The sequence below is a fragment of the Astyanax mexicanus genome, chromosome 10 (genome assembly GCF_023375975.1).
Source record: "Astyanax mexicanus isolate ESR-SI-001 chromosome 10, AstMex3_surface, whole genome shotgun sequence".
Lineage (NCBI taxonomy): Eukaryota > Metazoa > Chordata > Actinopteri > Characiformes > Acestrorhamphidae > Astyanax > Astyanax mexicanus.
Genome location: NC_064417.1, coordinates 35,648,777 through 35,662,657, shown reverse-complemented (window position 1 = coordinate 35,662,657; position 13,881 = coordinate 35,648,777). Strand labels below are relative to the sequence as shown.

General features: G+C 39.6%; 2 protein-coding genes across 2 annotated transcripts; one reads left to right on the top strand and one right to left on the bottom strand.

Moving 5' to 3' along the window:
* Positions 1-428: 428 nt before the first annotated feature.
* On the top strand, positions 429-11,107 carry chrm2b (cholinergic receptor, muscarinic 2b). The gene is made up of 3 exons (XM_007252905.4): positions 429-576; positions 6,293-7,132; positions 8,443-11,107. The coding sequence occupies exons 2-3, from the start codon at positions 6,325-6,327 to the stop codon at positions 9,012-9,014; spliced, it is 1,380 nt and encodes a 459-aa protein (XP_007252967.3). The 5' UTR covers positions 429-576; positions 6,293-6,324; the 3' UTR covers positions 9,015-11,107.
* Positions 11,108-11,174: 67 nt separating this feature from the next.
* On the bottom strand, positions 11,175-13,693 carry fbxl14a (F-box and leucine-rich repeat protein 14a). The gene has a single exon (XM_007252867.4). It carries the CDS (start codon positions 12,929-12,931, stop codon positions 11,729-11,731), a length of 1,203 nt encoding a protein of 400 aa, XP_007252929.1. The 5' UTR covers positions 12,932-13,693; the 3' UTR covers positions 11,175-11,728.
* Positions 13,694-13,881: the final 188 nt, after the last annotated feature.

Here is a 13,881-nt window from a genome sequence, read left to right as displayed (position 1 = left end):
TTTTCAATAAATCAATGAATCAATGAAAGTAGCTACAAATGCACTTACGTGGGTGAAAAATATGTCAGATCCAAAACGCTAGAAAAGGTTTTATGCTCCTTCTGATGCTCAAAGCTCAAAAATGAGACCCAAAGGAGTAGGATGAAATGAATCCTAAAAAGCAATAGAAACTAAATGAAAACAGAAAAATGGTTAGTTATTTTCCTCTCAAACATATACAGAACTGAGTAAATGACTGCCCATTTATCAGATTCTCCTTTTCTTTTGCGGGCTTTACAACGTTTACTCATGTGAAATTTATTGCACTATCCATGTTGTAGAGGAAAAGAATAACACTGAAGTTATGACTCTCTCTTCAGCTCCTTGTCTACGCCCCCCGAGTAGAGTGTGTGTTTCTCTGCTGTACTCACTGCGCTTCATTCACTGCTGACACCACACACGACGAGCTGCCGGACAGACCACAGCTCAGTGATGGGAGACTGAGGCTACTAACAGCACCACTCACTCACTCCCTCACTCACTTACTTTCTTTCAGACTGAAATGGAAGAACCACAGAAGACATGGCATAAGAGCAGGTAAGAAGCAACCTGATATTTGTGTTACCACTGTCAGGGAAGGCAAACAGGAGGATTTTATCTATGAACTGTTTACTCAGGTCATTTTTATTTCAAGACAAATATACTGTAGATAAAATACAGATCCTCAGATCAGTCTTCATTGTTACTGGTTTCAGGTTCAAAACATGAAGCTTTACAGAAAAAAAAATTAAGTATAGATGTACTAAATATTACACGCTGTTTAATCGATAATAACCATAATATAATAAACTTATACCAACTTAAATCCAATATTTGTATCCTAATATTTTTCTTTAAATACTTTCATCAGTTTCAATTTTGTACTTAGTCGAATCTCCAGAGCTAAACCAACACCCACAACACATGAACTCAGTAAGGACAGTCTGTTGAATGATTTACAGTCTTTTATATTGAGTATAATCTTATTTTGATCTCAGAAACTCATACTGCCTTAGATCTGTCTTATTTATCTTCATCTTACATCCTAAATCTTCGTAATTACTTCAAGACCTTCTTTATTGTAGAACTACAGTCAAATCCCCTGTGCTGAATTTACTCTAGTGTATAAAGTATAAAGTAAGGGTGTTGCAAAATATATATATATGCTTACATAAATACCCCCTTTTTCCAAATGTAGTTGATTAGTGAAGCCATGCTTGGTATTCAAAGACTGCTCCTTTAGTAATAAAAGTAGAACAAAAAGTGACTGACCTTGCAGCTCCAAGCAAAAAAAACAAACAAACAAAAAAACTTCAGACACCAAATACAGCTCTGGAAAAAAATAAGAGACCACTTCAGTTTCTGAATCAGTTTCTCTGAGTTTGCTATTTATAGGTATATGTTTGAGTAAAATGAACATTGTTGTTGTATTCTATAAACTAATTCCAAATAAAAATATTGTCATTTTAGAGTGTTTGATTACCTCAAACAATGTAAAGAAAACAAGTTCATATTCATAAAATTTTAAGAGCTTAGAAATCAATATTTGGTGGAATAACCCTGGTTTTTAATCACAGTTTTTATGCGCCATGGCATGTTTTCATCCACCAGTCTTACACACTGCTTTTGGATAACTTTATGCCACTCCTGGTGCAAAAATTCAAGCAGTTCAGCTTGGTTTGAGGGTGGTGATTATCCGTCTTCCTCTTGATTAAATTCCAGAGGTTTTCAATTTGGTAACATTAAAGAAACTCAATATTTTTAAGTGATTTCTTTTTGTTTTCCAGAGCTGTATGTCTGGCTGATCCACTACAAATGTAAGGGTAAAACAATGTCTATTAAAAACTCTGACATTTCAACCACAATAAACCTAATGATAACATGAAAGACAATATGGGTTATTTAGTTATTTAAACTGTTTAAACTAAAGCTTAATTTAATTTATTTAGTTGTATTTATTAATTAACATTTATGTTATTAAGTACCATATATTGTTATCAAATACAGTTTATGTGAGTGTTATTATATTATTACTGAACTGAAACTTAAATCATGTCTATTAAGGCAGACACACACATTAACACTGAGAACGAGACACTGGCTCTCCTAACGCGTAGCCGTCCTACTACGTGTCCACTTGACCCGATTCCTTCAGACCTTCTGCAAACCATTGCACCTGCAATCATTCCGGCTATTACTCACACGATCAATGCCTCTTTAACATCTGGTGTGTTCCCGACTGCTTTTAAACAAGCACAGGTCACACCACTGCTTAAAAAGCCTTCTCTCAACCCCGCCCAGGTTGACAACTACAGACCGGTCTCAGTACTGCCTTTTCTTTCTAAAACATTAGAAAGAGCAGCTCTCAATCAAGTCTCTGGCTTCCTCACCCAAAATGACCTCCTGGACCAGAACCAATCTGGTTTCAAGAAAGGGCACTCTACTGAGACGGCTCTGTTGTCTGTGACAGAAGCGTTAAAAACTGCTAGAGCTGCAGGACAGTCCTCAGTGCTCATTCTGCTGGACCTCTCGGCTGCTTTCGACACAGTCAACCATGACTTCCTCCTAACTATACTCTCAAACATGGGGATCTCAGACAATGCCATGTCATGGTTCAGATCGTACCTCACTGGGCGCTCGTTCAGGGTGTCATGGCAAGGACGGCTGTCCCCAGCCCACTCGTTACCCACTGGGGTTCCCCAGGGTTCGGTACTGGGACCTCTTCTCTTCTCAATATACACCACCTCTCTAGGTCGGGTTATCCGCTCACATGGTTTTTCCTACCACTGCTTTGCTGACGACACTCAGCTATACCTGTCGTTCTCACCAGATGATCACTCAATCTCTGCACGAATATCACAGTGTCTCTCAGACATATCCGCATGGATGAAGGATCATCATCTCCAACTAAACCTCTCAAAGACTGAACTTCTGGTCATACCAGCAAAACCTTCTATTCAACACAACTTTGCCATAACCATCGACTCTCTCTCTCTCTCACCGACAAAGGTTGCTAGGAACCTGGGTGTCATGGTTGATGACCAGCTTCTCTTCACGCACCATGTGGCCTCAGTTGCTCGATCCTGCCGCTTTGCGCTTTACAACATCGGAAAAATTCGACCGTTTCTGACGCAACAGGCCACCCAACTCCTGGTACAAGTTGTGGTAATCTCACGCCTCGACTACTGCAATGCCGTACTAACTGGCCTCCCAGCCTGTGTAGTAAAACCACTACAGATGATTCAGAATGCAGCAGCACGTTTGGTCTTCAACCAACCAAAACGGGCACATGTCACTCCGCTGCTCATTGAGCTCCACTGGCTACCGGTTGCTGCTCGCATCAAATTCAAAATGTAGGCTTACAATCGCCTACAAGGTGATGACAGTACAGGCTCCTTCCTACCTGCACTCGCTCCTGAAGGCTTACGCTACCTCCCGGCCGCTGCGCTCCTCCAATGAACGTCGCCTCGCTTTGCCAAACACTCACACAAAGCAATCCAGACTGTTCTCATACAGAGTTCCCCAATGGTGGAACAAACTACCTTCCACTACCAGATCAGGAGAATCTCTCGCTATCTTTAAGAAACTCCTGAAGACAGAGCTCTTCAAAGAGCACTTACTCTCCTAACACCTCTAACACACTAACTACTTCTAACCTCATCTGCTTCTTCCTCTTCTCTACTCCTCTATCCCATTATTTCCCTCTGACCTCCTTAAGGCCCTATCTATAGATGCTTTATTTTTAACTTCTATTATTTTTGTACTTAACCTCTTCTATTATTTGCACTTCAATATTGTAAGTCGCTTTGGACAAAAGCATCTGCCAAATGTAATGTAATGTAATGTAATGTAATGTAACACATGAACCTGGAGCAGAAATTTTATAAACAGTTCTCATATTGCAGGTCTTTGCCACATGAATGAGATATTTCTCACATAACTGTTTGCCTGCCAGAACAGATTGCATAACTGACTTTGGAGTTCATCACTAAAGACAGTTGTTACTTAACTTTAACTTTAAAGTGTGAATCTTATTGTCAGTACTCTATACTTATATCCGCCTGAGCAGGGAGTTATCGTTCACTAAATGTTTCCATATCCAGTGAGTATAAGGTTCTCTAAACATCTGAACATTTCTCTTTCAATGACTTCTTTCCACTAACACTGACATTAAGTTCTTGCTGGGAACTACTACAAAGCCTTTGCGTGGCTGTAGGTAAGGGGGATAAATTATGTATTAGTAAATGTTGAAACAAGGAGCTGTGTTATCACTCTCACTTTAAAATAGCAGCCAGACACTAAGTGCTTCAGCACTATGACAGACCTAATTCACATACCAGTGTCATTTCACAGTAGCTCACAATAATATTATGAGCGCTGTCTCTATCTCAACGGGCCTGGTATTCCAGTATTTACCTTTTGGAGATTTAGATACCATACACAGACAAGCGTGGCCCGTGACATCTGCAAATATGTGGAACTGATTTCTACCTGTGGACATTTAAAACCTCAAACCTGATCTTCATTAATGCACGCAACACTGTTGATGGTTTAAATCACACATTTACACACATCCACACACACATTTACTTTAGTGCAAGGCTAGGACCTGATGGCTTACATATATTGTTCCTGTCACACAAAATCTCATGAAGTTTTCACTGGTTTACATAATGTGAATATGGCAGTCTATGCATAGTATTATGCGTAATATCAGGTATATAAGGTATAGGTCCCCAAGGCATTACCACCCACAGTGGACAGCCCAATGAATAGTAATGACTGCAACCAGCAGCATCAGTTTCTCTGATTTTGCTATTTATGGGTTTATGTTTAAGTAAAATTAAAATTGTTGTTTTATTCTATAAACTACAGCCAACATTTTTCCCAAATTCCAAATAATAATATTGTCATTTACAGCATTTATGTGCAGAAAATTAGAAATATCTGAAATAACAAAAAAGGCGTAGAGCTTTAAAACCTCAAAAAATAAGTTCATATTCATAATGTTTTAAGAGTTAAGAAATCAATATTGGTTGTAATACCCCTGGTTTTTAATCACAGAATTCTTGCATCTTGACATGTTCTCCTTCACCAGTCTTACACACTGCTTTTGGATAACATTTTGCAAAAGTTCAAGCAGTTCAGCTTGGTTTGATGGCTTGTGATCATCCTCATGATTAAAAAACTCGTGTTTTTAGTTTGGTAAAATCAAAGAAACTCATCAATTTTAAGTGAGCTCTTATTTTAAGTTGTATATATATATATATATATATATATATATATATATATATATATATATATATATATATATAAATATAATATTATTTTTTTAACGCATAATTAGTCGTTTTCAAAAAAGTTTTCCAAAAGTAGTTCACAAAGTCAGTACAGTTTTGTTGTTCCTGTTAATTTGTGCTGTTTTTCTAAATATTCAGGACTTTGTTCATCTTGAAAATGTATGAAAAAAACTGCACACACACACACACACACACACACACCACTGTTCTTTATACTGTTATACTATAGCTGCTACAGTATGATAGTGAACAGACTTCTCTACCGTGCTTTCTGGTAAACATGCTACATAGCACCCTATTAACCTGTGAGCATAAAGCAATAAAAAACACTGATTCATTATATTTTGACTAACCTGACACAGTCTAAAAGTGGAGCACAAACATGTTTGATCAGTCATTTTTCCTGACAAAAGCACAATGCTGAATAAATAAAGGGGAGGTCAGTGTGTTAGTCAAGTGAGGTCTGAATGTAGTATATCTTTTAGAACACTGCGCTGAAAACACTGTTTAATATTTATGTTATTTCTGTTAGCATGGCACGATAATAAATAATTGCAATATATGAAATGCACAGTGCTTGTTTGTACACCGTTGACACTTCCTTTGTGTTTGTTTGATCCATCCCACGTGTGCACACACACACACACCCATCCACCTGGTCTTTTTGTGCTTAATTGCAATCTGGCGCCATGCTGTGCAAAATGGAATTAAATATAGTGTCACCATGTCTTTGTTTGAAAAGAATGTTTGGCAAACAGACTTTCTCTCTTACCCTCTCTCTCCCCCTCCCTCTTTAACACACACACACTCTGACCTTTTAATGGACCAAACATTAATTTTGCAATCAGTTCTGCAGAATTTCTGTGCTACTCAGAATGAAACCTGCTATCGTTTATAACTACGGATTTAGTACAGATGTGTTTGAAGATGTTTCAGATAAAGATTTGTATTTGACTTTGTATTTTGTACTTCAGGTCATGATCCTAAACTTTCAAAACCACAGAAGATGGAGTCATCCAACACGAGCCTCACTGACGGGCCTGTTCATGCCAATGAGACTTTCACACTGCCTCAGAAGGTACTCATCATTCTGGGCCTGAGTTCACTGAGTCTGATCACGATTATTGGCAACGTTCTTGTCATGGTCTCTATCAAGGTTAATAAGAATCTGCAGATGGTCAACAACTACTTCCTCTTCAGCCTAGCATGTGCTGATCTGATCATTGGCCTGTTCTCCATGAACCTTTACACTGTCTACATCGTGACTGGCTACTGGCCTTTAGGGCCAGTTGTCTGTGACCTGTGGCTGGCTCTCGATTATGTGGCGAGCAACGCCTCAGTAATGAACCTCCTCATAATCAGCTTTGACCGTTACTTCTGTGTCACCAAACCACTTACCTATCCAGTCAAGAGGACTACCAAAATGGCAGGTGTGATGATCGCAGTGGCCTGGATCTTGTCCTTCATTCTGTGGGCTCCAGCCATCCTCTTCTGGCAGTTCTTCGTGGGAGAGCGCACTGTGGAGAAACGGGAGTGTTACATTCAGTTCTTCTCCAACCCAGTGGTCACCTTTGGCACAGCCATCGCTGCCTTCTACCTGCCTGTAGTCATCATGAGTGTGCTATACTGGCAAATCTCCAAAGCCAGCCGCAGCCGCATCAAGAGGAGAGAGAGCCGGAAGACGTCCAGCATCGGTCAGGAGAGCAGGATTCAGCCTTTGCCGATCACTGAGAGGAGCAAAAGAGTGACACAATGTCAGAAAGTAGAAGACATGGTGAGCCGAGGACAGCGCAGTGGTTCAGATGCTACTACAGGTAAAGCAGTGGATTTACCAAAATAATTACAGCTCTGAATGAACTTTAAGGTATTGTTTAGCCAAGATTAATGGCCTCAGACATCTCATTAGTATAATTCCTTAAATTTGCACAATAGCTAATAGATTTAAATGATTTATTAAATGAATTGAGATCAAAAAACTTAAATTGATCAACATTTATTTACTTTTCATCTTAAGGAACACAGTAATGGAACTGTAATCTTTTGATTTAGAATTCTGTCAAAAGTGGAACTGAGCAGAATTATTTTAAGGTAATTAGACTGAACCAAATATGTTGTAATAAAACTGCACAGATAATACAATAAAACAATAAAATAAACAAAAAAGGGGGGCTCCGAGTGGTCCAGCAGGCTAAGCGCTGCAAGTATGATCAGGATATTGCCGGTTCAAATCCTGTTCATGTAGTGAACAGTCCTGCAATGCAATGCTGCATCAGCAGCAGTTTGAGAAAAAAAAAGCGGTGGCTGACTCCACATGTATCGGTGGAGGCATGTGCTAGTCTTCACCCTCCTGTGAATGGGTAAAAATTTGAAGTAGAATGATCAAATTTTGCAGATATTGCTGCTGAAAGGTGAGCTAAGTAATGTAACAGCTGGTTTATCAGCTATTTTAAATAAAATACATCCAAATCTACGACATGTTCAATCTATCTTTATGAGTTCAATCAACATTGCTTTTGTGTTGCAGTTTACAAGGTCGGGCTGTAAAATACTACTACTGTAATATAAAAGTACAGCTGTACAATTTACTTTTGTAGGTAACAGTAGTTCTTGTAAGGCAAATGTGCAAGGAGTAGACATGCAGGAAGTGGTATGTGGTAAATGCTTCTTAATTTGTTAGACTAATTAGTGGTGTATCTCCAGTGCAAAACTAACAGAGCAAATTCAGACCACGGTCATGTCTTGATTAAATGCATTTAAACAAATCAACAGTGTGCACTGAAAAAATGCATTGCAAAAACTAGACAAATATATGTAAATTAAGACATTATTTTTGTTAGTAAGATTTCCTAAAATAAGCTAAAGTATCAAAATAAGTAAAGTAAGATTACATTTGGACACATGCCATGAATAATGTGACCTGGGACTATTTGTGGTTATTTAGAGTTCGAATTGTTTTAAGTAAAGGTAAGGAATTTAAGTAAGACTAATTACGATAATTATTTCTACAACAAGCACTTGCAATGCTTATATAACCTTGAAATTAGATTATTTAATTTACTAAGAATTGTTTGTTTTTTCAGTGTGGAAACACAGTATGTTTTAAACACCATTACCCTTTCCCCAGGTGATGATAAAGAGAGTGAAAATGACTCCACATCTGGCAGTGCGCTGGCCTCATCCAATCAGAGAGATGAGGAGGCAGGTTCTGTAGAAACCAATGGTGATGTTAAGAAAGCTTCAACTAAAACCGTATCTCAGGTGAAAGCAAGCTGGACCAAGCAGACATGCTTCAGAACTTCAACAGGAGACAGAACAGATGAAAGCTACGTGTCTGCCACTGCCAATCAGAGGAGTAACCATGGAAAAGAGAGGCAGAGTCTGGTGGCCCTGATCCTCATGCCTCCACACAAGAAGAAGAGGAACAGGTGCTCCTCCAGAGAGAGAAAGGTGACAAGGACCATCATGGCCATCCTGGTGGCCTTTGTGGCCACGTGGACTCCATATAATGTAATGGTGTTGATCAGCACTTTCTGCCGTAGCTGCATCCCCAACTCCATGTGGGCGATGGGCTACTGGCTCTGCTACATCAACAGCACGGTGAACCCAGCCTGCTACGCTTTGTGCAACGTAACGTTCAAGAACACCTTCAAACAGCTGCTGATGTGCAAGTACAAAAACATTCGCACAACCAGATAAAACAAGGCCGAAGACTCTTATGGTCAAAGCCTGCTTGCATTTTGCATTAAATAAGGAAAAGTTCTGGGTCTAAGAGTGTGAGGTCTGTTTTGGAGCAGCACAGGTGTTAAATGTGAGCTTTTCCATTTTGGAAAGCAGTGTGGACGTGACATTGAAAAAAGCTGTACAAAGCATCACCTGCTGCATAACAGAGATGATTAATAATTTAACAATAGATGAGCCACTGTCTGTCATATACAAATACAATACATATTCACATACTAAAGGTTCTACCAAGATAGTGTACTTTTGATAAGCAAGCAAAACCATAAGTATCATAAGTATGAACTTTTTGACATACATAAGATGTAAAATGGTATATGCTGGCTCCCTCTAATAGTCCAATAGCTCTTATGTAATAGGAAAACTAAAGCAGATGATCAGATGAGATATAGAGTGCTGGGTTATTGTGGTCCCGTTGAGCAAGGCACTTATACCACTCTGCTCCTGGTGTGCTGCAGTGTCTCTGACCCAGGCCTCTAATGTGTGATATGTAAAGAATTTTAATATACTGTAGAAGTACTGTATACTTACAATAACTGTACTTAACATGACATAGGTTTGAATGAAAACAACATATTTATCGTTAAATATGTGTACACGTGTTTGACTGCTTGGAATAATTTGCTAATTTGTACAAAGTAAGTTACTACGTAAGATGTAACACTACTTGATTTACTGCTACTACTTTACTGATAGTTTCTAAGGCAGTCCCATGCATTTGGCATCATGAATACACTCTGGATCACTGAGTATATGCAACTGCAATTTCATAAAGATTTGTTAGACAACCTAAAGGTTTAGTTGTCAAAACCACAAGCATAGTGATAGCATAGAAAAGTTAACTTAAAGACACTCACACAAACAGGGGTGAGAATCACAGGCATCTCAAGAGACTGTACCCACAGAAACAATATCCTTATACTTTGAATCAGTGATAATAGTTATATCAAAAGACAATTCTCTATGATATGTCACAGAAACTGTTACTATAGAGGATAACTACTTCTAAATAAGTATTTATTACTTAATTATTGGGGTCAATTTCACCAAATCTGACAATCAGTATTCTTCAATGCAGGTTTACCACATTTATTTGATTTATGCCACCACGTAAAGAAACCGTAACTTAAGTAAGTCAAATTGGGAATATATTAGTCTGTTAGAACACTTGTTTTAATAAAAATATTGATTTGACACCACATAAAAAATAATGTATAGTTAATGTAAACTACAGCATATGTTGCAATGTTGATATTTTGTCCCACTTCTACCTAGAAATGCCGCTTATGTCTTATTTTCTTAGTGCCTTATTTAAACAAATTGTTTCCCAAATAATCAGTTTACATTTTTCCCCCAAAAATTATCCCATGAGGTTTTCCAATAAGTATTCAAGTGTGTATAATTGTTGCAGTGCAAATGAGCAAACTTAACACAGTTAACAGAATAACACATCTAAGCAACACTGAGAGAAATATAAATTGGATAGTGTTTTAAAAAAATTGCTAATGTTCTTGAACAGCTTCAGAAACATTAAGATCATCAGCCACTGTCAGTCATACAAATACAATACATATTCACATACTAAAAGTCCTACAAAGAACTTATGTACTTCTGCTAAGCAAGCAAAACCACAAACCATAAGTATAAACTTTGTGCCAAGTAAATAAGGTGTTAAATGGTCTATGTTTGGGTCCTGTAACAGTCCAATAGTTTTTTTTATGTAATAGCCAAAAGACTTTCAGCATATTTTTGGTATATCAATTTTTAGGCACTGGAATAAAGAAAATTATTAAGTCCTCTTGAATTTCCCCAAAAGTAACTGAGCAGTAAATGTTTAGTTTTCTGTTATTCATATTAACACAAGCCTTGACATAACCTAAGCCAGTGATTACCAGCAGATAGCTCCTGTATGTATACCATAATTAATGTTTCACGTGCATTTCATGATTGTATTGTTTTTCTTTTTGTGGCACATGGACATCATAGACAACAGTCTACTTCAGAATGGATACAAACCAGTACCAAGCCTAACTAACAATGAATTGTTTGCAATAAATAACATGTTCATAAATCCCTGCAAAATATTCCTTTAAATTCACAAAGAAAGTTATCAAACACCACATTTTAAAAGCCATTTTAATTACTCAGCATAGGAAAATAAACAGACATTCCAGACATTATTTTACAAATGAATTGGCCATTTACATATATATTTTTACAAAGTTTTAAATTGCATATGTTCATCTTACTAAGGAGGAACTATACAAAGTAATAGTTTTTGTTTGTTGTCTGCTGTTTACTCCCAACAATGTGTAATTGTAAGAGAAATAATTGAGATCAGGACAAGGCTAACACTTTAAGGCATTGACAAAATGTTCTTGTCAGTATAATCAAGTCAGAGAATGGGGAAAATATTTCCAGCTCCTTAAGAGAACCTAAAAACATTAGACTATACACTTTCTAATGAAAAGGCATTTAAGAAATATATATATATATACTTTTTAAAACAATATAACAAAAGATGGTCAGTGTTCTTATTGCATGCCACTCAACTACTCGAGGATCCTTCACATTTTCATAAATCAAAAAAAAAGGAAAACATGGTGGCAGTATTTATAGTTAGAGGTAGTTCAAACTGGTTCAAAAAGGTGTTTGTTAAGCCTAACCAGGCATCATCTAACCCTTTCACCCTCAGTCATCTGCCACAAACCCAAGTTCAAAACTTTAAGGCATGGGAGCTGCGTTATCCGTTCCAGTCCCCTTTTAGTGATTTTAGTGCATCCATACAGATCAATCCCCGTCAGCTGAGTCAGATGATCAGCGATGAGCTCCAGGCCCTTGTCTGTAATGCGCACACACTGTCCAATGTTCAGGGTCTTTAGTTCATGCATCTGGCGCACCATCCTGTTGATCCCGTCGTCGCTTATGTGACATGAACACAGGGAGAGGGACTTGAGCTGGTAGAGACCCTGGGCAATGTACGCCAGGCTCTGGTCCCCCACCTTGTCACAGAACGACACGTCCAAGCCAAACAACCTGAGAGAGCCCATGGAGAGGTGCATGATTCCCGTGTCGCTGATGTTGTCGCAGGAGCGCAGATTAAGGGTCCACAGCTGGGTCATGTGTGACAAATGAATCATACCAGCGTCTGATATTCCACCGCAGAAGCTGAGGTTGAGGACTTTCAGCTTGCTCAAGCCCTTGGAGATGTGCTTGAGAGAGAGGTCGGTGAGTTTCTGGCAGTCCTGCAGGGTGAGATGCTCCAGGCTGAGACAACCTTCAGCTGCGCTGCGGGTCATGCCGGCCAGGTGACCGATCCCCACGTCGGACACATGCCTGCAGCTGCGAAGGTTAAGGCTCTTCAGCCTGTGCAAACCCCACGCGATGAGGAGCAGACCCGTGTTGGTGATGTTGCTGCAGCCTCCCAGCTCCAGAAACTCCAGGTTCTTCAGATACTGGGCGATTCTGCCCAGGCTGGAGTCGGTTATCTGCTTGCAGAGGCTCAGGTTGAGAATCCGCAGGCAAGGTATATCCTGCACAAACGCGTGGCCAAGTCCATTGTCTGTTAAATTGTAGCATCCACTCAAATTAAGGCTCTCGATATTTGGCATCCCCTGAATAACGTAGCTCAGGCTGCGTCTGAGACTGAGTATCTGCACTTTCTTGATCCCCCTGGTCTGGAGGCTCGGGAATAAGGACGGGTTGGCTCGTCTGAGGTGAAGTTTTGCTTCCACTCCCCTCCAGACAGACTTGTGATAGGAAGCGTCTCTCCAGGCTACGCACACCTGGGCGACTCTTCCTTTGCCTTTAACGTCTAGGTAGCTGAATATCATGGCTAAAATCTCTGGGAAAAGGTTTGAAACATGCGTCTCCATTTCAGCTGTCGGTCAAACTCGCGGTCCGCTCCGCCTCGCTTAAAATGAGCTAGTTAGCTTAGCTAGCCCGCTGGCTAACTTCACTTACTTCGACACTGCACAACCACGCACATTAAAAACGCGCATTTACAGTCTCAGGTCTCATAACGGGGGGAGTTAGGTACTGGATGCACGAAAGACATCCATTAAGGAGGTTTTACCCTCAGTCAATCCCCGCTCTCGGTCTTTCTTATGTGTGCGGAATCTGCGCCGTAGTAAGTTGGCTAAGCTAAGCTAACTAGCCGAGCGAACAGGATAGCTAGGAAAGCGAGAAGTCCCGAAGCGTTTCCACCGCCGTGTCCTGCAGAAACTCCCAGCTCTTCAGCATTTTCACCACAGAAAACCGTCTTCGCTCAAACTGTTCACGAAAAAAAACGACAGCGCAGGTTTTAACCAGAAAAACTCGGCTGTTCTTCAGAGAAACACGGCTGAGGCGGTCGCTAGCCGGCCATTGTAGCTAAGTCTGTGGGCTCATTTCCGGTGGCCTTTGTCTGCTTCTGTTCAAACCTGGCTGCTTTCCGCGGAGAGAAAACACAGCGCGCTTTAATCAGAAACACGGGAGCCTAAACCGCCCACTCTCCATTACAATATTAACTAAATATTCAACCGCAGCTCCGCTCGGCAGAGGAAGCCCAGTCTGCTAAATTTTAGCGAGCAGTAGTTTGATAAATCCCCCCCGCTCTGAACTGAACAGTGGACCAACCGCCCGCTGCCTACGTCACTGGCCTGGAGCAGCCTGTGGGTTTCTGCTGGACTGAGTTTAATCCGGTAAAAACAGGAGGGTCAGTGTAACGAGTATTAATTACATTTTTTTGACTGTTTTAGGCTAAATGCAAAAATAAAATAAAAAAATGATGTAAAAACTCATTATTTAATAATTTAATGAAGTGCAGTGTACAAGAAATACGTTT

Bases quoted from the DNA above. Each gene is read 5' to 3' on its own strand.
- chrm2b (XM_007252905.4), top strand. From the start codon at position 6,325: ATGGAGTCATCCAACACGAGCCTCACTGACGGGCCTGTTCATGCCAAT. The intron at 7,133-8,442 runs GTAAAGCAGTGG...CCCTTTCCCCAG, and splicing joins TGGTTCAGATGCTACTACAG to GTGATGATAAAGAGAGTGAA.
- fbxl14a (XM_007252867.4), bottom strand. From the start codon at position 12,931: ATGGAGACGCATGTTTCAAACCTTTTCCCAGAGATTTTAGCCATGATA.